Genomic DNA, 27,311 nt, shown 5'->3' on the forward strand with positions numbered 1-27,311 from the left:
TCACTCTAGGAATGGAAGGAAATGGAGGCCCTGAAAGTATATATATGCATTGCCCAAAGGAATAACAGGAGAGTATGAACTGAAGTCCTTAGTGTCAAATTCACTGGATGAAAGTATTTCAATAATTTTTTTTAAGGTTTTTTTAAGTTTTTTGTATAGTTGACTTATAAAACTGAACTCTGGGAAAAAAAGAAAATATATACTAACTTATTTTCCATATTACATTATAAGAAAGATATAATATATAAAATTATAATATTATATTATTATATAATATTAATATATAATATATTAAGATATAATATATAATATAATATTATATAATATTAATATATAATATATAAATGGTGAATGTAGCTTGATATTAAACATAACATAAAATCCCGTTTAGTTATAAGACAAATAAAAATTATAATAACCTCAAAAATTATCTATATTACTCTGTGGTCTTAGGCAAATCACTTCACTCCTGTGCCTCAGTTTCTTTACCTGTTAAGTGAGGAGGTTGTACCCTATGGCCTCCAATATCTCTTCTGATTTTAGATTTTATGATCCTAATATGTTCTTTCTTATAACTGTGACCTTTTAATCTCAGCATTTTCCTTATATATCCTTTTAAAAATGGTGCAGAAATCACCAATGTGCACCTCACTGATTGCTTTAGACAGTTAACTAAGTGGTGGAATGGATGGAGTGTTGGCTTGGATTAAAAAAAAAAAATCTGAGTTCAAATCTTGCCTAGATATCATCCTGGGCAAGTCACTTAACTTTTTTAATCAGCAGTTTCTGTAAAATGGGGATAATGCTAACCCCAACTTACTGTTCTAAGGATCAAATAAGATGATTTTTTTTATCTATATTTATCTGTACATATATAGATATATAATATATATATATAGTACTTAACAAGATTAAAGTACCACATAAATACTATTATTATTATTAAGACCCTAAAGAATTTCATACTTTTTTAAACTTAAAATTATTTTCATTTTCAATGTCAATTTGAATTTAAATTTATTCTTTAATATCATATTATGCTTTCTCAATATGATGGACACATGCTTGATTTTTATTGATTTAAAAATACAATATGAATGATTTCATTTTCATTTTCTAAAGGATGTGTCTCATCTTTTCCATTTAAAAATTGGAGATAATAGTGTAAACTGCTCTTGTGAAGTGATTGTGAGAAACAACAAACCATATTTAAATTACAACATACAAGAATGATAATACATTTAAAAAAAAAAACATTCAGTAGAAGAAAATCCAATATTCCATGTGATTGTGCAGTCATTGCACTCTAAAACTTCCAATGCTCGTTTCATTTTTTCTAAAAAAGATCAGAGGAAGAATTCTGAATTTGTAGTCAGAGAAACCAGGTTGAATAGAGTTTTGCCCCCTAAATACTATATAACTCTGGGCAAAAATCACCTAATATTTCTGAGACTCATTTTTCTCATCTACATATTGACAGGATTGGATCAATTGACCCAATTTGAGTCCCTTCAGGGTCTAAAATGATAACCAGTCAATAAGGGTACAACACTGCTATAGTTTGTAACTCTTAAAAATAGTTTTTAGAATTTATATTACATCACAAGTAGAAGCACAGATTCTGTGAGGATTGTGTTTGGAATAGAGCTGAACAATCAAAATATCTTCTAGAGCAAGGTTTTTGGATCTTTTTTGTATCATTTATCTCTCTGGGAATTTGGTGCAGCTTCTCAGAATAATACTGTTAACTACATTCATAATTGAAGGAAATACTTAAATTCAAGTTAGAGATTGATAAAATAAAGAAGAAATATTTTCTCATTATAGTAACTGAAATTTACTTTGGATCTGGAATCCAGGTTAAGAATTCTTGATTTAAAGTCTGTTTATTATCCACAGAGTATCATACATACATTTGTAAGTATGTATCATTGATATCAGTTTTTGACTTATTTTTATATAGTGATAACCAAGAGACTTACCTTTTTAAAGTAATATCCAATTGAATTTATGAGATAAACTAATAAGCTTTATTGTGACAACTCACTCTTTAAAAACAGTTCTCAAAAGAGTTGTATGAATATTGATTAAGCACTAATTATTAAATAACTACTATACTCTTGGGCATACTTTGGAATTTAATGGTGATTACTGTAATTTAGAAGCTTCTAGTTCTCCAGTCACTGTTAATGAAATACTATTTGAAAAGTACTAAGCATAGTCCCTGGCATATAGTAGGCACTTATTACATGATTATTCCCATTCACCCTACTATGAGACTTTAGGTCTACAGAGCTCAAGAAGTATGGAAGCCAATCATATGTTTCTCTTCTGTAGGTAAAGAAAGAGCAGAGGCTTCCCTTATTCTAATTTTCTCTAAAATTTAGTTTTTCTTTTATTTCAAATATCCATTAAACCTGTTCCTCCCCCACCCTTTTCTGTTATTGTTTTCATCTGTGGCTAAAATGAAAAACAAAGAAAACTGGGATAATTAATAATTTCTGGTCATTACTCTAGTAGGATCCTTAGGCAGTGATGAGATATATATCTCATCGTATTTGTTATATGATCATAATATGTATTAACATAAACAGTTCTTTCTGTTTTTATTGCTACTACTTTCAACACCTAACTACTTGTCTTTACTCCACAATGATGAATGGTTTATTTAGAACCTAATAAAGTTCTTTATTGAAGGAGGTGCTTCAACAGTATTTAGTTTTCTTTTTGTGTGAGGGAAGCTCTCTTAAAGGAGTTCTGCCCATACTTCCAACCCTCTTGGAGATCCTTGACTTCACTAGGGACCATAGCAATTTTTAAATATAGTGCCACAGCACTATATTATTTCCTCATAATTTCTAAGACCAGTATTTATTCATTGAATTTACTAATGGCTACTTGAAAAAAAAATTACAGATGTCAGGTATATATCTGTATAGATAGCTTAAAAAAAAAAGTTGTCATCTGGAAAGAAAATAAATATGGAACTGGTAGTTTGACAAGAGATAATAAAATGGAGTAGGCAAGATTAGTTTTCAATATTAAGAGTAAAACCTATGAAGATAAGATTATTTCTATATAAATAGTATTTACCATATTAAATACTACCTAAATAGTATTAAATACCTAAATAGTATCTATCCTATTGTTTCTACCTAAATAGTATTTAAGTGTGCTGTTTTCTTAGATTAAATTCTTTATTATTTATATTAGAGCCTTCTAATGGCTTAGTACTTCTAACTATAAGCAAAAATGATCAAGCAAGATGAGAAGAGACAGATGAAAGTTTGATTCTGAAGTTCAGAAAGAAGTTCATCCACAAAAAAGCTATTGGCATTCAGATAGGAACAATGGTCTAGAAACTGGTAACATTATTAGTTAGCTGTATGATAACTGGCAAGGCCCTTAATGGTTCTGAGGATAAAAATACTTATACTACCTAATCTCACATTTTTTTAATGTGAGGAAAGCCTCTACAGAGCTATATGAATATCAGCTAATATTATTCTTTATATAATCTGGTTTTATATTATATAATTCTTCAGATTTAAATATATTCACTGAATTATACTTTTACTACTTACTGATCAAAGTAATATTATATATTATTGACATACATACTATTATATATATTATATATTGCCATATATAATATATATTATTATTTAAATATCATATAATTTATAGTTAAAAGTAATAAATTTAAAGTCCTTAGGATCATAGATTAATAGTTGAAAGGAAACTCAAAAGGTCATTCAATCCAGTCACACTGGACTCTGAACTGAAAATTTTATTTATTTTTAAAAAGTGATGCAATTTGTGACAAGTTTGAATTTATGTGAATAACTACTAGTTATGGTCTAAATATTTGAATTTATATGAGCTTATGCTCATAATAATGGGTAACAAGTATTTTCTAGACCTTGAATACGTACATAACATGTACATAAATGAGCATATTCAAAAGAAATAACTAAGGGATTTAAGAACATGAGTCTTATGAATCTTATGAGTCATCAGTGAATTAAAATAGAAAGAGTCTACAATTCATTAGCTTTTAAAATAATGATCACTGTCATAAATTGCCAGATCAGAATATGAAAAATTAAGACAAAATCATTTTAAATGAGATTTATTTTTTAAAAAATTCAATTGTCATTAAAAATAAAGGGAGTAACTCAAAATAATCTTTCACAAATGATAAAAAAGAAAACTATTCCATGTAAACCAGTAATATTTTATTCCAAGTTAAAAGATAATTAGGAATTAATTTATTATGGCCAAGATTATAGTGATATTTAAATTAAGTTAACTGAGCAATCCAAAAATCAATAGCATTTGTTAAGTTCCTACTAATTGCCAAAATATATACATTAAGTACTAAGAATGCCAAGATGAAAATGTGTCCTTGTTCTTGAGAACTTTGCCTTTTTTGAGGGAATCAACATATATAAGATGGTTCAGTTGCTCCAGTCATGTATGACTCTTCATGACCCATTTATAATTTTCTTGGCAAAGGTACTGTAGTGATTTGCCGTTCCCTGCTCCAGCTCATTTTGCAGATGAGGAAACTGAGGCAAATAAAGTAAAGTAACTTGCCAAAGGCCATACAACTGTTAAGTATCAGAGGCAGATTTGAATTCAGGAGGATGAATTGTCCTCATTCCAGGCCTGGCCCTCTATTTAGTGCATATACATGTATAAATAAGACATATTCAAAATAAATACAAGGAAATGAGAGCAATGGCACAATCAACTGGATATCTGTAGGAGGTAGCACATAAGCTAATATTTAAAAGAAATTAGAGCTTCTAGGAAGCAGTATTCTCAATTTGACTGAATCATATAGACTGTGAAGAAGAAAAATATTTAATAAGGCTAGAATAATAAAGTGGGGAAAAGTTATAAAGGTTTTTAAATCCTAAGTAGAAAAGTTTATATTTGGCCCTTTATGTATTAGGGAGCCACTAGAGTTTATTGGTTGGTAAAGGAAAGGCTAACTTTCTAAGCTTTTTTTCCTATGCTTTAGGAAAATCATGACAACTATCTGGGATTGAGCCTGATTCAAGACAGTTCCCTGATGGTTGATATTTTGATTTTGAAAATTAGCTATCATTTTCTATCAGCGAAGCATCAAAAAGTGTCTGGAATTCTCTATGCCTGCTTTGTTCTCAGGCAAGTGGACATTAAACATTTGGTCCTTTCAGTCAACCAAGTTTCAATGATAGTCCCAATTTTTAAAAGAAAATTTGATCTAATTTACATAGACAGAGAGAGAGGTTAGATTATTTCTGCTGCTACAGTCATGGGATGGTGAATGCAGTGATGAGAAACAAGTGGCAGGGAGACTAATTTCTGATTTAAAAGGCAATAATTATTATTACTGATAGAAAGTAATGATTTATTTATTTTTCTATTAAATAAGCAAAGTAGCAAAACAAAGATTTCAATTGTTTGAATAAAGAAAAGATTTTTTCTATTCTAAGGATTATAAATTTTAATTTATTACAATTAGGTAATGTGATCTGGTAAATATTTCCCCAAAATGCAGCTAGTTGTTAACAACAATATTATCTTACAACTCACATTTATGTAATGCTTTTCAAAGTGTTTATATTTTTATTATAATCCTTTGAGGTAGATGTGATTATTATTTCCCCATAAGAAAAATTACAAAGGTTCAATTAAGTCTCTGAGAATTCAAACTGGGTTCTTTTTTATTCAATTCTTTCTGAATGACCTCTGTCCATTATATTCCACCACCCTAAGTATTAGGTTATGATGTTGAGAAAACTATTTGGGAAAGAAATTTTCAGGTTTTAAGAATATATATTTTGAAGGTCCTTGCTGCTGATTAGCTTCTTAGTTATGTGAGATCCCATCTTGTTTATCTACAACAAATAATTAGCAAAAGACTTCTTCACTTTGCTTACATGGGACATTAGATCAGGAAATTCAATAGATAAGCCACATATTGTATCACAGATTCATAACTGATATGGGCCTCAAGAACCATTTAATCAAATCCTCTTTTTTTGTAGAAAAGGAAATTGAAACACAAAGGCTTTATATGAGTAATCCCAAATCACAAAGCAACATGCTTAAGAACTGGGATTCCTACCCAAATCCTTTGATTTTAAATATAGTACTTTTCCACTTTCCTAAAGAGTTGTTCCAAAGAAGGAGCTTTCCATTTTCAAGCAATATCCTGCATCAGAGCAATGGGGATGCTGGTATATGACTAACAGGCTTCAATGCCTGGCAGACCTAAGTCACTTTTAAATTATGGGTGACCCCCACAGCGAGTTTCAATAATGGTGTTCATTGAAGGAGAAAATACTTAGAAAACAGTAATCAAGTCAATTTTTTTTTTTTTTTGGATTTACTTGTGCTGTAGGCCAGTAATGCACTTTAAAGAATAAATCTAAGGTTTACTGTCATCTACTAAAAGCTACAGAGAATATTGGATTTGTAATTTCTAGAGATCTTTGGGGACCTGCATAAGAAATCTTTTCTTGGGTTCTCCCCAGAAGAATTATGCTTATTGACATTTCTCATTATTGATCTATTTAGTGTATGAGCCTTTCATCTTCACATTTTTCTCCTTTTTCTCTTTTTCCTTCTGTCTAGTACACGGTGTGGACTGCCCTCTGGGTCACCTGGAATGTTTTCATTATCTGCTTTTATTTAGAAGTAGGCGGGCTGTCTAAGGTGGGTTGATTATACCTTTAACTTTGGGATGAAGAAAATGCTTTGGCAAATGACAATTATGATTCATACCATTTTATTACTGATTCATTGATCTCAGAACCAAGAGGAAGATTAGTGGTCTTTAAAACAGGTATCTGGGGGCAGCTAGCTGGTACAGTGGATAGAGTGCTGGCCCTGAAGTCAGGAGAACCTGGATTCAAATCCAGCCTCAGACACTTAACACTTCCTAGCTGTGTGACCTAAGGCAAGTCACTTAACCCCAATTGCCTCAGTAAAAAAAAAAAAAAAAAAAAATATTTGGCCCTTAAAAGGAGCATTTGTAAGTCAAGTTTATATATATATATGTATATATACACAGAGAGAGAGAGATCTGTGTGTGTATACACACACATATATAAGAAAATATAATATATAATATGATTAATATGAAATATTATATTATATATTAGCTTGACTCAGAAAATGGTAACTCTCAGAAAAATATAGATAAATACACAACTGAAAGCACATTTGGACTTTGATAATATACAGTCTTATTTTTGATTATCATATGTTAAAGTGGGCAACATGATTCCCAACAGGTTTGGTTTTTAAAGTATAATGCATTGTAGCTAGAATTCTAAATGGGGAAGTATCAAATGTATTTGAGTATTCTTGGGCTTAAAGCAGTCAAAAGGTTTGAGGAGGTTAATGCAATGGTATGCTGAACAAATTGACATCGCTATTGGAATATTAATTCTGAAGAACTACATGAAAAAAAAATGACAGCTTTCCTATTTGAATAAAGTATTCTGTTACTTGCAACTAAAGGCTGTGTTGCAATGATTCATATTTCTCCTTCTTGAACACACAGAAGACAGTCTGTTGGATGAAACCTTATACAAATTTTATTTTCAACCACACAAAAGTAAATGTTAGGATAGCTGAAAGACTTCATTATGACTTCTGCAAAAATATTTTTGATTGCCACCAAATGTAAAACCAAATTGCATTGCATTTTTATTTACATTACTTTAAATGATCTTCCCCACACACACACTTATAAACCATTACAATCTGTTACTATAGAGCAGAACCTCAGTACATCATTAAAACAGGAAAATCATATCTCCTTTTTTTGGGTTTCTCATTACCAGTTTGTCTTGTACAAGATCTAGAATGGGGGGGGGGGGCAGATTATGCTGCCAGTTACTCTAATTGTAAGGCTGAATGTTAAGGAGCTGACTTGTTCTGCCCCGATATACCAATTGAAGGAAGAAAGTCCCTTTGAGAGAATATTGAGGTACTCAAGAAAGAGGGGGCCATGCTAGATTGGAAACAAATATATGTAGATTCGTTAGACTAATTGGATTGTTTTAAAGAGTTTAATCATAAGATGCAGTCCTTGGTGGCAGAGGGACAGAATAATTTAATGGATCTCCACACCAATCCCAAGCCAGATTAAATACTATATAGAAACAGAACAAAGAAGGTAAAGTGCTAGGGATGCCCCAGGGTCACATGCAAATGTTCTCATGAAATATCTGGAGCTTCTTTTGCTCTTTACAGTAACTTAAGGTACTTTATATTCTGCAAATTCTTAGATCATGTTCCCACTCTGGCTAGTACGGTACAGTTAGTTATATCTGGATAAAAGTAGTCTTTTGTATTAAGAATGCTGCAAAGTCCTCTGAGGACCTTAGGCCTGCTTTCATGAGCATATGTAGATGTAATCCGAAAAAAATATTCAAAAGCAGCCTACTACTACTATATTCGATCTAACAAAAGTATTAGTGAAGCCCATTTTGTAGTAAAGAGAATTCAGTTCAATTGAGCTGTGAGAAATCCCCAGAGAATTTTCTTGGAAACCTCCAGAAGCGGCTTCCCTTTGTTCAGTTCTATAACTTTATAATTAGAATTGGTCATTATGTTCTTATGCTGTCAAATGAATTCAGGTACCTCTCTACATGCTATAATTCTCACAATAAAATCAATGTATATTGAAGACAATGTTCATTGCTTTCTATCATTAATATAACTAAAACAGGAACATATCTGTAAGTAAACACATTACTAAATTTAACAATTTAGATTTTTCTGAATAATTTGTCATCTGTTGGACTTAGGCCAAGGATATTTGGACTCAATGTGTATTTTCTGTCCTGTGATTTTAACTAACAGGTTGAAGTAATATTTATCAGGGATTGGGAAATCATTTTTTGTTATTCTTCATGTATGTGCTGAGCCTGGGATGGGGGGTGGTTTGGAAAATACAATCATGCATCTCTAAATGTTAACACTCACTCTAAAAGAAAAATATAAACTAAACTAAATGAGGGAATGTATAGGCTGATCTTTAAATGACATTGCAGGCTCATTTAAGGTAAGGCTTTTTAAAGTTTGTTAAGAAGTGGTTTTCAGTCACCCTGGAAGTTGTCTTGCTGCTATATTAATATTATTACTTACTCAGCTTGGATAATCCCTTTTTTTCCAAGCTGGCCTATATCCTTAGTTCCTCCTCATAGGAATATGTGTATAGCAGGCAAGTAAACGAAAATTGAGCCTTCTTCTTTCCTTACATAATCTAAAGCTCTGTCAAATCCTCTAAAACCCTCTTGAGCATCAGTGATTATTCTCTAAACTGGGAAATTTAGGGACAGCAGGATATTTGTGACTTTGTCAAAGGAAAATGCATTCAATTCCTAAACCAGTAGTTGATTGCAGAAAGCAGCATACATCTATCTTTTTCTTTACACATAACTATTTAAAATAAAGCAGTCCTTCTCCACCTTATCTCCTGAATTCTATGGTTAAATTTTAGTTAGTTTTTTTTTAATGGGTTACAAATTAATGTTTCCATATATATATATACATACATATATATATATATATATATATATAAATTTATTATGTTTTGGGCACTGTGCTAATAGTAAGCACTTTACAATTATTATCTCATTTGATCCTTACAACTCTGAGAGCTAGTTATAGTTATTGTTATTTCCATTTTATAGATGAGAAATCTGCAGCAGGCAGTAAATGTTTGAGGCTGGATTTGAACTGAGGAATTCCTGACTTAAGGTTGAGCAGTAAGCCACTTACTTTCATCTCATACAATCTCCATTTCTCCCCACAAAGCAAGGCTACCAAAGTAATTCATTTCTCACTTTGAGCCCTAAATCATGCTCAAGTTGTATAGATTGGAGGGGAAATTTGCATAATAACATCTTTCCTAAAATAACTGGGATTTGGGGCCCATTTCAATTTTTTTTAAAATTCGACGTCTGACCTTTATCAGCTTTCTTGCTATTTTAAAAATCATTGGATTGACTCTATCAAGATTTATCTTAGCAATCCATGTTTTGAATATATTAGTTTGTTCCTGTAATCACTGGGGTAAATATTGCACTAGTAACCAGAAAATTCAAGTATTACATTCCTTGTAATTTAAAAGAAAAAAAAAGTTAATCTATAAAGTTTCATTTTACCTTTGGGATTTGTTTTTGGTTTAGTACGTGAATTTAGATGTGTTTAGTGCATTAGAAAGTCACAACATTGGGTTCCAAACAAGATAATCAAGATACTACTTTGACTAATTAAAGAAGAACTAGGTAGTTCCGTCAACGCTAGAGAGCAACAGCATCATATGTCATTTTTTTTTTTCCCAAAGTAATAGCCATACCTAAATTCCTTTCAATCTCTGTATCTCTCTTTTTAATTCAAGATATCTAACCCAGTCTCTATGGGGACTTAGAGGTACACACCAAAGAGTCCTATGTAATAGGGATACTAGCATTAATAGGCCTTTACTAGACACCTTTTAAGTTACCTGAAGGGGAAATGCTTGTAATTCAAGAAGGCACTGGGATGGCTGGCATACTATACTGTTGCTTTCATTAAAGCAATAACTGCCCTTTCCAAAGTAGGGGTCTCCTCTCTCTCTCTCTCTCTCTCTCTCTCTCTCTCTCTCTCTCTCTCTCTCTCTCTCTCTCTCTCTCTCTCTCTCTCTCTCTCTCTCTCTCTCTCTCTCTCTCTCTCTCTCTCTCTCTCTCTCTCTCTCTCTCTCTCTCTCTCTCTCTCCTTCCCTCCCTCCCTCTACACTACACATTGGGGTAGCCACAGACTGTACCTCAAAGTTTTGGTAAAGAAGGTGGTTAGGAGTCTTGCACATCCTTATTCAATGGCATTTCATTTTAAGTGTTATAGATGAGGAAACACCAATTATTAAAGTTAAATGGGAGATGAACTCAAAAAAAGGAAGAAGTAGAAGGTGGGAAAGGAAGGCAATCTGTAGTGGGAGAAGAAACTATTGCAAGAATAGCTAGGACCTCAAACTACATCTTTTTTCACACTAATAGAACTGCTGTCCTTCTACCTCATAGTCTCTGAGTTGAGGAAACTTTATTAAATAGTTTAGAATATGTCCTGTTGTGCTTCAGTGTATATGAGAAAAGAAAACAATAAATATAAATTTGAAATTTGCATAAAAACTAATCTGCTCAATTTTGGTAGAAAAAACCACACAAAACTTTGTGTTACAAGTGTAGATTTGCCCTATGTTTGAATGTATCTCTTTTTTGGGAAAAATGAGAGACATAACATTTTCACATTTAGAACTCTGAGATTACTCGCTACTATAAGAATACTCTAGAAAGGGAGATTGAACAAAATAACTTTAAAAAATACATTTAATAAATCCTTGGTAGTACAGCCTAGAATCCAAATATCAGCCTCACATCTGATGTTTTTCTGTGATAGTGAAATATTGAAATTGAAATAGTTTCTCCTATTCTGCCTCTATTCCTCATCTAGAGAATAAATTAAGCAACCTTGGAAGCTACTCAGGGCACTTTTCAGTCATTCATTATGACCATTAAGGGCACTATTAATAAGTTACTACTTCTGTTTTAGAACCCTTGGGATCTTTTCTTTCTCTTTCTCATGGTATATTTGGAACATCAAGCTATATATCCTTTTCCATTGGTACCTTTTATGAGACTGAACAGGAAGTAAATTTAAGAACTTACACTGCATTGCGCATTCTTTGATTACAAAGGGATTAGACTGAGGTTATTAATGGCTTCTTTTATATCTCAAATTGACACTATAGGCTATTTAATATTTCCTTATTACTTGTTTTTCATGGAGCCATGTGGATCTTGTACATTAGTGAGCGTAGAGAATTTTCACTGTATCCAGTTTCCTCAGGTTAAGTATTTGCATGACAGCACAAAAATGGTCTTGAAAATGATAGAAATGGGAAGGACTGATGTGAAAAAAATGCTGTCCTGTGTCAAAAATAAACCCTGATCAAATATAAGAAGCCATATGGAAAGGGAGAAGATACATATCCATCTGTTTCAATTCTTCTAAAAGCAATAAATACTTTTTCTCAAAATTTTTCTATTAATTACATTGTTAAAAATAAATATTATAGACATATAAATGAATTTATACATGTATATGAAACATATATATAAAAGATCTATTAAATAATCATATATATGTATATATATGTATATATATATATATATATATATATATCTTTCATTCAATGTAGCACCATATAATTCAGCTTTGTAACATACAGATAAAAAAATTATAATACAATCTCTGTTCTCTACAATGAAATAGGGGGACAAGTCATACAGAGGGGTGAAAATTTTTCTTTTCTTAGAGTACAATAACACTTACTTGGAACCTACGGGGAGAGTGAATATCATTCTGACAAATTTTCCTCAATTCAGCTTGGTAGGAGCATGAAAGACTAGCAGTACTGTAGTATAAGGATTCAATTCTTCTTGGTACTGCTTTAGAGTAAGTCATAAACAGGCAAAGTGTTTCTGGTCACAACAATGGAGATCTGTAAACTCTACTAGATATGAAGAACTGGAAGCTGACTGAATAGGATACAATCATTTGAAGATATAAGAAAGGGTGTATGTCATCTGCAACTTAACTACAGAGTAAGTGTGTAGGTCAACAGAAGAACTATGATGAGAAGTAATGATGCCTTAGGCACTGCGAACTGCTATAAACTCAATAAAAAGTGATACCTTTCATTTATTCTGTATGTACCTTCTATGCATGTAGTTGTTCATATGTTGTCTCCCCCATTGGAATGTAAGGTCCTTGGGAGTAGGGACTTTTCACTTTCCTTGTTTCTCTAAAGTTTAGCACAATGGTAGTGATTAATAAATGCTTGTTGGTTGGTGTTGGTTAAGTATGGAATTCTTTTCTCTGAGCTGTGCTGTGATCAAAATTTTTTAACCTATAAATAAAATCGTTCTTACTTCAAACCTCGTGAATTGTGTGCTTACAAGAAGCATTGGCTATCTCTTTTATAATATAGTAAATTTCCTGTATCTTTTAGTTCCTATGCCTTTGATCAAATGGATCAGAAAAGTGAGAAAGACTTCAAAGAGTGCCTAGGCCCTCCAGACTACATGAAAACCTCTGACATAAGTATTGTAGCTCAAAGAAGATTGTGATAAGAACAAAAAAAGGAGCTAGTCAGAGTTTTCAAAAAAATTTGAGGAGGAAATAATTACTTTAAACTTGAGGGAGAGGGAAAGGTTTTATGGTGATGATACACATGGGTTACTTTTAAAAAAATTCTAAATAGTAGAGATGAGGAGGGTGTGTAATATTGTTTGGAAGGGGTAGGGAAACAAGGAGGGAGAAAAGTTTAGAACTCAAAATTTTAAAAATATGAATGTTAAAGATTGTCTTTGCATATAATTAGAAAAAATAAATACTATTCAAAATGATAAGGAAAAAATAAGTCTGTAAAGGGCAATTGGAAATACAACATAGAAGATTTTGAATGAAAGTTTAAGGAATTTTTATTTTGTCTAGGAAAAAATAGACAGCTTCTATAATTTCAGAGTCAAAAAGAGTTAGATGAGAGTTCTGGGGTAGAGCCAAGATGGGGGATTAAAATCAGAAAGTTGCTGGAGCTCTCCCAATTTCCCTGGAAAATCACATGAAATGGGCAGCTAGGTGGTGCAGTGGATAGGGCCCCAGCCCTGAAGTCAGGAGAACCTGAGTTCAAATTTGAATTCAGACACTTAACACTCCTAACTGTGGGACCCTGGACAAGTACTTAAACCCAATTGCCTCAGCAAAAAAAAAAAAAAAAAAAAAAAAAAAAAAGAAAGAAAGAAATTAATAAATTAAAGAAAAAAAGAAAGAAAAAGAAAAAGAAAATAACATAAAACCAAGACTCTGTTGAACAGAGTCTGACAGAATGAAACCACTTGCTCATGATAGACTGAAAAAACTTCAAGAAAAGTCATTCTCACAGGGGTGAAAAAGGTATTCAGATAGGCTCTGGGAAAGCCAGCCAGAGGGTTTTAATCACAGCAAATCAACAACTAAGACCCAAAGTCCTGGCTCAGTCAGGGAGCAGATTTGGGAGGGGGCGTAGGGAAAGGAGGGGAGCTTCCAGTTCCAGCTCCGAAGGCAAACTGGGAAACTAGAAGCAAAGCTACCTCCTGCAACAACAAGGGACCTCTGTGCTCAAAGCCAAGGATCAGAAATGCACAGAAAACTTGGGACAGTGTCCCTTTTACCTCAGGAATAGAGATCCACCTTAAAAGTTAAAAAAAAATTAAAAAAAGGAAATACCAAAAGAAAAGAAAAGAAAAGAAAAGAAGCAAGAAACATGACCATAGAAAGCTACCATAGTGACAGAACAGACCAAAACACAAACTCTGAGGAGGACAGAATGTGCACATAAGAAATCTCAAAGAATGAGAAAAACTGGCCTCAGGCCCAAAGAGGATTCTTGGAAATGCTCAAAAAAGACTTCAAAAGGTATATAAGAGAGAGAGAAGAAAAAAATGAAAAATAAATGATAGGTAGGCATGAGAGAATAATTAATAATTTGGAAAAGTAAGGAAAAGATTGTCTGAAGAAAACAATTCCTTAAACAGTAGAATAAATCATATGGACAAAGAAATACAAAAGAAAACTGAAGAAAATCACACATTAAAACTAGAACAGGGTAAATGGAAGTTAATGATTTTGTAAGATAGCAAGAATCATTCAAACATACTAAAAAGAATGAAAAAATGGAGGAAAATATGAAATATCTCATTGGCAAAAGTGGCAACCTGGAAAATGAATTCAGAATAATTTAAAAACTATTGGCCTAGGACCAAATGCCAGGATCAAAAATACCTGGATATAATTTTATAAGAGATCATTAAGGAAAACTGCCTCAATATTCTAGAAACAAAAGGGAAAATACTCATTGGGAGAATCCATCTATCACCTCTTGAAAGAGATGCCACAAGGAAAACCCCAAGGAACATTGTTTTGAAACTCCAAAAGTAAAACCTCAAGTCAAAAATACTGCAAACTTCCAGATAAAAATAATTCAAACATTAAGGAGCAACAGTTAGGATTACCCAGAATCTGGCAGCCTCTATAAAGGATCAGAAAGCATATGATACTATATTCCAGAAGGCAAAAGACCTGAGGATACAACCTAGAATTAATTATCCAGTGAGATTCAGCATCATTTTTGAGGAGAGGAGACGGAGCTTCAATAAACTAACAGACCTTCAATTATTTCCATTGAAAAAACTAGAGCTAAATAGAAAATTTAAACTATGAACAAAGGACTGGAAAAAACCATAGAAAGGTAAAATGGGAAATATATATATTTAAAGGTTAAATCGTTTCCATCTCTAGATGGGAAAACAACATCTATAACTCTTAAAAACTATATCTGACACTGGGGTAGACAAAGCGGGGAATTACATGGACTGAGGGTTTGGTTATGAATGGACTCTGATGTGATAACATCAAAGAAAAAGACATTAAAGAATGATAAAAGGTTTTACTGAACAAAGAGGAAAAGGAAAGCATAATAGAACAATTAGTTCACACCAAAAAGCTCAAAAAATCTATTATATTATAAACTTTTTGCAAAAGCAAAACCAGCAGAAATAAGATGAAAAGTACAAAGCTGGGAAAAATTCTTTATAGCTAGTGTTTCTGATAAAGGTCTCATTTCTAAAAAATATAAAGAACTGTGTCAAATTTATAAGAATACAAGTCATTCCCCAACTGATAAATGGTGAAAGGATATGAACAGACAATTTTCAGAGACGAAATTAAAGCCATTTATACTTATATGAAAAAATGTTCTAAATCATGTTTAAGAGAAATACAAATTAAAACAACTCTTAGATACTATCTCATATTTCTCAGATTGGCAAAAATGACAGGAAAAGATAATGTTAAATGTTGAAGAGGAAGTGGAAAAACTGGGGCACTAATGCCCTTTTGGTGGAGTTGTGAAATGATTCAACTATTCAGGAGAGCAATTTGGAACTATGTCCAAAGGACTGTAAAACTCTGTATACCCTTTGACCCATCAGTGCTGTTACTGGGTCTGTATCCCAAGGAAATCTTAAGGAGGGAAAAGGACCCACATGTGCAAAAATGTTTGTATTAATTATTTTTGTGATAGTAAAGAATTGGAAACTGAGTGGATGCCCATCAACTGGGGAATGGCTGAACAAGCTGTAGTACATGAAGGTAACTGAATATTATTCTTCTATCAAAAAATGATGAATAAGCTAATTATAAAAAGGCCTGGAAAGATTTACATGAACTGATGCTGAGCAAAATAAGCAGAACCAATTTGAATATAATAGCAAGAATGTGAGATGATCAACTATGAAAGGCTTGGTTCTTTTCAGTGGTTCAGTGATCCAAAGCAATCCCAAAATACTTTGGACAGAAAATTCCATCTGCATTCAGAAAAAGATCCAAGGAAGCTAAATGTAAATCAACACAAGTTATTCCCATAGTTTTTCCCTTTTGCTCTGATTTTTCTCTCCCAACATGATTCAAAAAGTAATGTGTATTAAAAATATATGAACTTACTATAATTTTTTTAAAAAGTTAGATGATAATGTTTAACCAAAAAAGTACTTGATTTGGTGTCAGAGACTTGGTTTGTGTGCTAGCTCCAATGCTAGTTTTAGATGCTCAGGCTATTTATCTAACCTCTGAAAATCATCAGTAACAATGGAATAATAATATTCTATTAATTTCATAAGTTTGTTGGTTGAAAAAGACAATTGAAAAAGCTATATCAATATGATCTATTATAGTCATCCCTGTGCAATAGGGAGATTAGGTTGGAATCAATGTGGAAGATCGATTAAGGATCTAAAGAGAACAGATACAGAGAGACCATTTAGGAGGCTATTACAACAGAATGAATTATTTTTTGCACATTATTTTGCACATGTGCAAATACCAAGAATCTTAAAGAGGCTTCAAGGTTTTTTTCCCCTAAATGCTTACAATAGATAAAACTTTCCCAATGCTGTTTTAAGTTAAAATCATTGCTTATGATACTGATCTCTTGTGAAAAGCTTCGGAATGATACTTCCTCTAAACAGTTGACCAGAGCCAATTGAGTCATCATCAAGACTCTTGCTCCCTAACTTAATTTATCTTTCAAAATATTTACTTAGCAAAATCTTCATCACAATGGATGCTGATTTTCAACATGAGACTTTCCAAGTTGGAAACTTGACATCAATTTAGTGTCAGGCACGTCATGTTCAAGTAGGTATATATTGTATGTGTATGGATATGTGTGTGTGTGTGTGTGTGTGTGTGTGTGTGTGAGAGAGAGAGAGAGAGAGAGAGAGAGAGAGAGAGAGAGAGAGAGAGAGAGAGAAAGAGACAGAAAAAGACAAATACAGAGACAGAGAAAGAGACAGAGAAAGAGAGACAGAGAGACAGAGACACACAGAGAGAAAGACAGAGAAAGAGAGAGAGACACACACACAAAGAAGAGGAGGAGGAGGAGGAGGAAAAGGGGAGGAGAGGAGAAGGAGGAAGAAGAAGAAGAAGGAGAAGAAGAAAAGCAGGAGGAAGAGGAGGAGGAGAGGAGGAGGAGAAGGAGAGGAGAAGAAGAAGAAGAAGAAGAAGAAGAAGAAGAAGAAGAAGAAGAAGAAGAAGAAGAAGAAGAAGAAGAAGAAGAAGAAGAAGAAGAAGAAGAAGAAGAAGAAGAAGAAGAAGTAATGGAGGAGGAAGAGGAGGAAGAAGTTAAACAGTTACTATATATAGGGCTCTGCACAAGGTATAGTAACAACAGAATTAAAACATACACATTAAACACCTCTCAGACTGGCTAAGATGACAGGAAAATATAATTATGAATGTTGGAGAGGATGTGGGAAAACTGGGACACTAATACATTGTTGATGGAGTTGTGAACTGATCCAACCATTCTGGAGAGCAATCTGGAACTATGTCCAAAAGGCTATCAAACTGTGCATACCCTTTGATCCAGCGTGTTTCTACTGGGCCAGTATCCAAAAAGATCATTAAAAAAGGAAAATGACCCACATGTGCAAAATGTTTGTGGCAGCCCTTTTTGTAGTGACAAGGAGCTGGAAACTGAGTGGATGCCCATCAATTGGAGAATGCCTGAATAAGTTATGTTGTATGAATGTTATGGAATATTATTGTTATGTAAAAAACAATCAGCAGGATGATTTTTAAAAGGCCTGGAGAGACTTACAGGTTCTGATGTTAAGTGAAGTGAGTAGCACCAAGAGAACATTGTACACAGCAACAACAAGATTATGATGATCAATTCTGATGGATGTGACTCTTTTCAACAACAAGATGATACAGGCCAATTCATGATACAGGTTTCATGATGGAGAAAGCCATCTGCACCCAGAGATAGAACTGTGGAGGCTGAATGTGGATCACAACATAATATTTTTACCTTTTTTGTTGGTGTTTGCTTACATTTTGTTTTCTTTTTTCATTTTTTTTCCTTTTTGATCTGATTTTTCTTATGTAGCATGATAATTGTAGAAATATGTATAGAAGAATTGCACATGTTTAAAATATATTGGATTACTTGTCTTCTAGAGGCAGTGGTGGAAAGAAAGGGTGAAAAAATTTGAATTGTGATTTTGTAAGGGTGAATGTTGAAAACTATGCATATGTTTTGAAAATAAAAAGCTCTAAAAAAAAAAGAACTGCTGAGATAACTAATTTACCACACTCAGTTTCCTAATAGCAGAGAATATAAGTATGCACCATCACATTTGGCTTAAATTTCAATATTAATATCCAGATTCCAAATAAAACATCCAATATATGAGAAAATATATTATTAGTGGGAAAATTCAGCTACATGCAAAATTTTATTGAAAATTCAGATATAGCAATTGGAAAGATTGTTTTTGTGCATATGTGGATTGGGGGGGGTTCCCAAACAGTTTGTCAACATACAAAGCTAACATGTTGAAAATATTACTCTATGACAATTGGCATGTTCACTATTTTTCCCTTTGTGAGTATTTAAGTGTATGGGATAAATATGTTTTGTGCTTTACACATTATAAATATGTGAACCAAAGAATAAAAAAATGATCTTCAAGAAAAAAAAAAAGAAATGAAAGGTACATTTCCCCTCATGAGCTTACAGTCAATCTGATACTTTTTTTTTTACTTTTTCTTGAGACCTACTTATATTTTGTGTTTTGAGATTTGTTTTCTAAGTAAATTCAATCAACTAATAATTCATTTTAGAATTTATTTTTAGAAATTATATTTCATTAACTGCTTATCAGTTCCAAGGACTCAAAGATTAATGGGTTCAAATCTTAACACTGTGATTGTGTGAATTTAAGGAAGTTACTTAGCCAATCTGGGTCTCAGGCTTGTAGTTTGTTCCTTTCAACTCAAAGTCCACAATCCTGGAAGGTATAATTTTAAGTTAGGAAGAATTCATCTGATCATTAGTAACCTTTAAACTACTCTGGTTAGTCAAGGGCATAACTCTCTACCATCACTCCAAGCATCATTATAAATACCTCTTTAGAGAGTGAAATAAATGACATTTTTACAGATCTGAAAAAAGTATTGCCCATGTTTGGCAAGGAAATTTAAAGCCCCCATAAACAAGCAAGTCTCATTGGTATAAATAATTGTAAGGAAATTCCAGAAGAATATCATGTAGAACAACAGGACAGCAGTAAATGCTACTAGGAGCCTGTTTCTTTTCCTTGCAATGCTAATTGAAATGTTTAGCTAATAGGATCTCATTGCTGGGAAATTTTCAATTAGAAGCATAATCCACATGATGCATACACAAAGAGGAATTCCAAGTGACATTTAGGAGGGCTTACAAGATTATCAAAGGCAGCAAGTTAAACTTGTTTATTTGCATTTCTATTTACAACAGGATGGCAGTATATGCCTCTGGGCATCTTTGTGAAATAAAATAGTATAACACAATTAAATGATAATATATGAACATGGAGTTGAAGAACAGATGAGACTGGAATGCAATTTCTCTGCTTTAACCTCTGAGATACTGTTAAGGTAACAAACGAATCACTTGAATGTATCCCAGAAAAATTATCAAAATAATACTGGTAATAACTAGCATTTATAAGGCTTTTTCAGATTTATAAAGCATTTTATATGTTTTATTTTTATGTGTTCCTCACAATCTTGAAGTATGCCCATTTTATAGATGAGAAAATTGAAGTGTAGAGAGATGAAACTATCTCCTAGTAAATGTCTAAGAGTGGATTTGAAGTCAGGGTTTCCTAACTGAAAGTTTTGTACTCTATCCAACATGTTAACCAATTACCTCTATCCCATTGGCAAAAAGCGTTGAAATCCACTTTCCTTTCAGGAAAACAACAACAACAACAACAACAACAACAACAACAACAACAACAACAACAACACAACCACTTACTCTGTGCAAATGTGTATTCACTGAATCAGCACATTATAACTAGGTAAATAATTGGAATCCAAATTCTTAAACTTGACTTATTCATAAAGTACAACTAAAGTAATTTGCTCATGGGATGCACTAATAAAATTTGCTTTTTTGGTTTGTTGACTTGACTAAACGTGGTTATTAAGAGGCCTCAGTGCACCATATTGCATGAGATAATACATTTTCTAGAAACTTTGTATATAAAAATGAATCTGAAAAAAATAGAAAGGAGAAAGCACTTGAGAAGGAGATAGGAAAGAGAGGAGGAATGATGATTGATTAGGTCACCACTAAGGCTGAGGATAAGGATGTAAAGTTTTGAAGCAAGTTATCACATACTTTGCACTTTTAGAAATGAGGGTTAGCATTATGGTAATTTAGAAATGCTGCTATTAAGACCTCCCTGCAAATGAAAGTCCTTTATAATGAAATTGGTGATGCTTCTTATTTCTATATTACTTGAACTTGCAAAGCACTTTGTAAATATTATCTCATCTTATCCCTATAATATCCTTGGGAGATAGATGTTATTATTCTCATTTTATAGATGAGGGAACTTTAGTGACTTGTCCAAAGTCACATACTCATTAAAAATCTAAAGCCAGATTTAAAGTCAGAACTTTTTGATGCTAGGACTGACACCATATCCATAGAATCACTTTGCTGTTTCAGAGTGATCAAGGCATCTAGATGGTCTCCAAAATCCCTAAATCTCTAATTGATAGGATAATTGATTTAGCTGATAGCTTTAATACTTGAAAGGAACTTGAGCATCTAATCCATGAAGTTCTCAACATTTTTTGAATGTCAAGGACTTCTTTGGTAGCCTAAAAAAGTATATAGACTAACCCCTTTTCAGAACAATGGTGTCTACATTCATAATGGAAGAAAATAATTAATTTCAGTTAGAGTTTAGTAAAAGTCTAGATGTACTCTGTTTCTCCTGAAATCTATGTATAGAGCCCCAATTAAGTATCCTTGTTATGTTCCAACATCTTCAAACTACACATTAGAAAATTGTCATTCAGGGATAGCTAGATGATACAAATGGATAGAGCATGGTCCTGAAGTCAAGAGAATCTGAGGTCAAATTGAGTCTCAGACAATTAATACTTACTGGCATTGTGACCCTAGGCAAGTTCCTTAACCCCAATTTCCTCATTAAAAGTGAGACAAAAACAGAGACAGAGAGAGACAGAGAGACAGAGAGAGGAAGAAAGAGATAGAGAAGGAAAGGAAAAGAAAAGAAAACTGACATTCAGATGGTTGATTTGTTCAAAGTTGCTTAGGTATTAAGTGTTAGAATGCAACCCAAATACTCAGACTTTACATCTGAGGCTTTCCAATGATCTGAGCTAATAGTCCATCATTATTTTAGTTTAAAAAAAAGTTAAAATAAAAATCTCATTATTAAAAGTTACAAAAAAAGGCATTTACAATAAGTGAGACATGAGAAAATGTTCTTTAAGAGTACAACAGGGATTATTGTAACATTTGTAACAATGTCTATAACATTGAAGATTTCCAAACACAAATGATGAATCTTCCCAGATGAAGGAAAGAAAGTAGGGAATCAGGGTTGGGAATGAACTAATTTTATTTCAAAGAAAAGAATTTCCCTGCGTCTCCATCATCCATTCTTCCAAGAATCTTATCCTGCTAAGACTCCAATTCAATGTCTCTCCAATCTTGTTTTCTTGGCTTACTTGGAACTTTTCATAAATGCTAAAATGCTTTTCCATATTTTTTTCTGATTTAAAGAAATTGATAAGAAATATTGTAATATAACCTAGTTCTCAGTTTGTTCATATTAACTTGTGGCTTCCTGATTTCCATATGTTCATATTAACTTGTGGCTTCCTGATTTCAATATTCAAGATTTGAATGCATTAAATATCAGTATGTTAAATAGCGAGCTGACTAGACCACTTTTAATTATTTTTTTGTCTAGGAACTTTAACTTATTGTTATAATCAGACTGACCTAATATACAAGAAGAAGAAATAAAGCTGAGGATGGAAATAAAGCATTTTAAAAGCTGAACCCTGTTTTCATGCAGCAAAGGTACTTTAATTTAAAGTACCTTTGTAAAAATGAATTTTATGAAAGATGAACATACATGGCTCCAAATGTCTTAAAGAACAGAATTTTAATGATTCCATTTCTAATATTAAAAATGTATTTGTAGATGCAGGGGGGAGTCAAGGGTTGATTTATTGTCAATGTGGTGAAGTTGATTTAATCTTTTAGATTTAGATGCCACTGATAAATAATAGCAGTAATAGAGATTCAATGATAGCTATTCATAAATGAAAATAGTTACTAATTTGCAATCATCATAACATTTGATTTTAGTTATTCTTCTATCCATGTCCTCTCACTTATCTAGTATCCTTTGTGAACTATAGTATATTTATGGTATACTATGACCAGTAACAATAATAGATGTATTAGACAATTAACATCATTGGCATTAAATGTGTATTTTTAGGGAGGAAAAGAGTGGTTTTAGAAATGTGATGAGGTTGGTGTTATCATGGGACCATGAAATTAGCTTCCCAGTCAAAAGAATCAAAGAAATACTCTTCAAAACATGTTTTTCTTACTATCACAATGTACTAATTAACTAACTCCTATGACAGGAGTTTGACATCATCAATTTGATAAGTCAAGAAGTAGTTGATAAGCACTTTCACCAGAAGTCCTTCATTTCAACCTTATATTATGGACCCCTTTTATAGTCTAGTTAAGCTGGTGAACTCTTTCTCAGAATTATGTTTTAAGTGCATAAAATAAAATATTATACACATGATTATAAAAGAAACCAATTATATTGAAATCTTTTATAAAATCTTTTTACATTTTTAATGCATGAGAGTGGGAAGGAAAGAAAATAGATTTCTATTAACTAAAAAAATAAACTTTAAAAAGACAACAAAAAATAGCAACAAATAAACATAACATAATGATGATATCTTATTAGGGCTAAAGAGAAATTTTTTTAATGGTTTTCTTACTATCAGTTGTCTTTTCTTTTTTATTTTGTCTGATTTGCTTTGTAAATTTTTTGTCTTGCAGTGTTAAATAAAAATTTATTAATTAAAAACAAAATAAACTTTAAAAGTATGCTTTCTAAACTTCATGAACTCAAGGTTAAGAACCCTGTGTGTCCAATATTGTATTTGATTCCTAAATAGGCTATCTTTTTTTGGGTCAAAAAAACCCATTTTAGGTACAAATTTGCTGTAGTTTAAATGGAACTAATTCTATGTGAGTCACATGACATTTTGGCTCTCAGGCATTATCTCTAATTAATGCATTGTTTTATTTCACTATTAATTTATTTTGGGGGGAAAGGGTAATCTGTGTTGGGATTTGAAATCCTAGGGAATATTCAAGCTATTAACTCTTGGCAGGAGAGGTGTTCTGCCTTCCTGAAGGGAAGCATGTGGCTCCCCCAACCATCATTTCATTAGAGAAATCTTCACTTTGTTCAGTTCTCTGTTTGCCAGGATATATCTCAAATGTCTCATGATAGAGAATCTCAATTGTTGTTTACTAAGTAGAGTGTAAATCATACATTTGAAAGGGGGAGGAGGTAGAAAATCCATGATTTTGGTTCTGTTAAAAAAGACAGACTACTGGTTCTCAAAAATCAATGATTGTCAGAATCACCTAAACACTGGATGATCTGCATGAATAATTTAAAAGACAGCTTTGTTAACTGTGCAGTAGTCAAGTTATCCATGCAGTGAGACATATTGTCAATTGCTAGCAATTTACTGTGTTTTTGAAAACCACAGGCAGCAATTTACAGAAAAGATTAGAACAGTTACTGTACTAGTGTGACATCTTCTTGATTTAAGCTGTCATTCTTGAGAGCTGTTAACTGACAACTAGGGTTGGAAATGAGATTTTAAAGTTTAGTAGAAAACTCCTTTTACCTGAGTAGTGACTTTAAGACCAATGTGTGAGAACCCTGTGTACTATACATCATTCTGGAGAAGAAATATGTTCACATGAAAATGAATACTTACCATAAGTAAACAAACAAATATGTGAGTGAATGAATGAATAACATCATCTTTATATGGTGCTGAAGTCAGAAAGCTAACCTCAAAGTCAGAAAGCCCTCAATTCATTTCCCTCTTCTGATACATATTTGCTGATCCTGGGCAATTCATTTACCATCTAGATGTTTTAATGCTGTACTAATACCAACACAATAAATTGCATCAAAAATATTTTCTTTAGTAGAGGAAGTTTCCCCTCTGAGGAATTTCGAGTTTATATTGTTCCTTAATATTTTTAATATCTTTATGAGGTCGGGTTTATAATTGTTTTGGTGTATTTATGGTACATCAAGGTGTTTCAGAAATATTTTTGATCTTTGGAAGTGTAAGAAATGCTTTCATCACAAATATGAGTTTCCCAAAAGACTTATTGAAGGTTTAAATTATTAAAGTTTAATGTTGCATTAAGACTTTTAGGACATCCCCATATTCTGTTCCACATTTTACTGAGATAATCTCACTCTCTCTGCCCAATTTATGTTCCAGTAGCTCATCATAAGAAAGGGAATAATGATTTCTTTTTCAATCTTTTTTTTTTTATTAATATCTCTATTTCTTAACACAGAATCTGACACATAAATAAAATGCTGGCTAATTGAGTAGGAACATCTGACTTCTTCTTCTCTTACATATCCTTAAAAAAGAAAGGCAAGATTATAGGTGTAGGATTTGAAAAGGCCTCAGAACTTGTAGTCCAACTCCCTCATTTTATAGAGATGAAATGATTTGCCCAAGCCACACAAGTGATGTCCACAGAGGGATTTGATCCTGTTTTTTTCTGACTCTTGAACTAGTGGCATTTTGTACTATTCCTTTTCTCTGGTATAAATCACATTTCTTTTTAATTTTTTCAAAATTGATTAAGGATAAACATCAACTTTCCAGGTAACTGGAGATACCTCCCTGGTGATTGACATCACTGATAGGAAACCAATCATATAGATCTTAGTGAGATTGAACATCTTCATATAAAACAAAAGCCTTCATCCCCATCCTAAAGAAGCTCTTTGCATGACCACATGAAACTGAGAGAAAGGACAAGAGCCTGGGATACTCTACATGTTGGATCCCAAGGATTTCCCTAGAGTTATCATTAATCATCTTCCATCATCTTGAGATCATCTTATCCAAGGTCGACAATCTCATAGTGGCTAAGTTCAGAATCTATCCTACTCCTCCAGAAACCCTGGCCTCCCTTACCTTTCATGCTTTTGGGAGTGTTAAAGTACCACAAGATAAAAGCATGCAATCCTTCAATAATGAACAATTGATCCAGTCCTCTACAAAATATCTTGTAACTCTTCAAATTAGTGAATCAGATTGAAATAGTGCTCTTAAATACCCAATCATTTTCCAATAAACAATAATTTTACACACTACTTAGGGAAGTAGATATTTCCTTATCGGCATTCTAACTATATATAATAACATAAATATAATATAAGGCAACATAAAACAGATCTTAGATGGCCAATAGCTAGCCTGAGAATCAGGAAGATTTGGGCTTAAGTTCTGTCTCTGACACATATTGGTAATAAGATATTTGAAAAGTCATTTAAACCCCTTGAGACCCAGGAAATTCTTTAAGGCTATAAATTGCAAGCAAGGTGCAAATCTGCATTAATAGAGAAAGCATCTCTCCAGGAGTTCCCTATGCTAATGAAATCACAGATACATTTTTTTTTTGTTTTGAAGCCATATAAGGAAGTAGGAGCTAAAATGGAAGGATGTGTCAAAAGTACTACTTGGGGGAATATAAATTTTAAAAAATTTGCTGCAATTGGTTTCATTGGGTTACCAAAGATAATAAGAAACATCATTTCACGGGACATTGAGCCATCTCACATTGCAGCACTCATTATGACCACAAATAGACTGACCACCATAAAGATAATTACTTTGACTTGTAAATCAAATTATTACCTTCATATTATTTCTTAAAAGACAGATAAATTGACTGACTTTGGATCAATTCTCTATCATTATGACTAGTCAGATACTGCCTCCATGATCACTTCTATGTGTGTGTTTGTCCACATTCAATCTCACTTTCAAACTTATATTTGTACATTATATGTACTTATGTGCAACTTATATATTGACTGGGCCATAGTGCCTAATAAGTGTTTATTCTTTGAAAAACCGAATGTAAAGGACAATAGTGAAGTCCATGATGAGTCTGACCAGACTGAAGCACATTTTAATTGTTAATTAAATGTGAAAATTATATAAAGGATGACATCAATAAAATATGTGTCTAGAAAAATGAGCCTGTAATAGAAAAAAAAACAATGGATAAACAAATGTATAGCTTATATTATCATTTGTTTTCATTAAATATTAAAACAAAAAAGTGCTCAAAATTCTGGGTGGGCCTCTTGTGAAGAATGAATGAAAAAAAAAAAAAGTTCCATGGGTGAACATGCATAAATAGGCAGTCTTATTGTTTTTGTTGATTGGTCATTTCAGTTATGTCTGACTTTCTGTGACATCATTTGGGTTTCCCATGGCTGAATTACTGAAATGGTTTGTCATTTCTTTCTCCAGTTCATTTTACAGGAAAGGAAACTGAAACAAATAGTATTTAAATGACTTGGCCAGGGTCATGCAGCTAGAAAGTATCTGTGGTCAGATTTGAATTGATTAAGATGGATCCTCCTGATTTCAAACCCAGCACTCTATCCACTAACTGCCTAGGTGTAGTCTCTATTACTTAATTAAATTTAATAAGCCCTAATTTATTACTCACTATA

The 27,311-nt window shown here is 32.6% G+C and overlaps 1 protein-coding gene across 3 annotated transcripts in view; it reads left to right on the forward strand.

Annotated features, from left to right (window-relative positions):
* Nucleotides 1–27,311, forward strand: part of NKAIN3 (sodium/potassium transporting ATPase interacting 3) — an 821,210-nt gene that overhangs the window by 421,032 nt on the left and 372,867 nt on the right. For 2 of the 3 annotated variants that reach the window (XM_074278761.1, XM_074278763.1), the window contains exon 3: nucleotides 6,631–6,711. The exons of the other annotated variant lie outside the window; for it this stretch is intronic. In XM_074278761.1, the coding sequence (XP_074134862.1) occupies nucleotides 6,631–6,711 (81 nt within the window). The remainder of the gene's footprint in view (nucleotides 1–6,630; nucleotides 6,712–27,311) is intronic. 3 annotated transcript variants of the gene reach the window in all.

The sequence above is a fragment of the Sminthopsis crassicaudata genome, chromosome 1 (genome assembly GCF_048593235.1).
Source record: "Sminthopsis crassicaudata isolate SCR6 chromosome 1, ASM4859323v1, whole genome shotgun sequence".
Classification (NCBI taxonomy): Eukaryota; Metazoa; Chordata; class Mammalia; order Dasyuromorphia; family Dasyuridae; genus Sminthopsis; species Sminthopsis crassicaudata.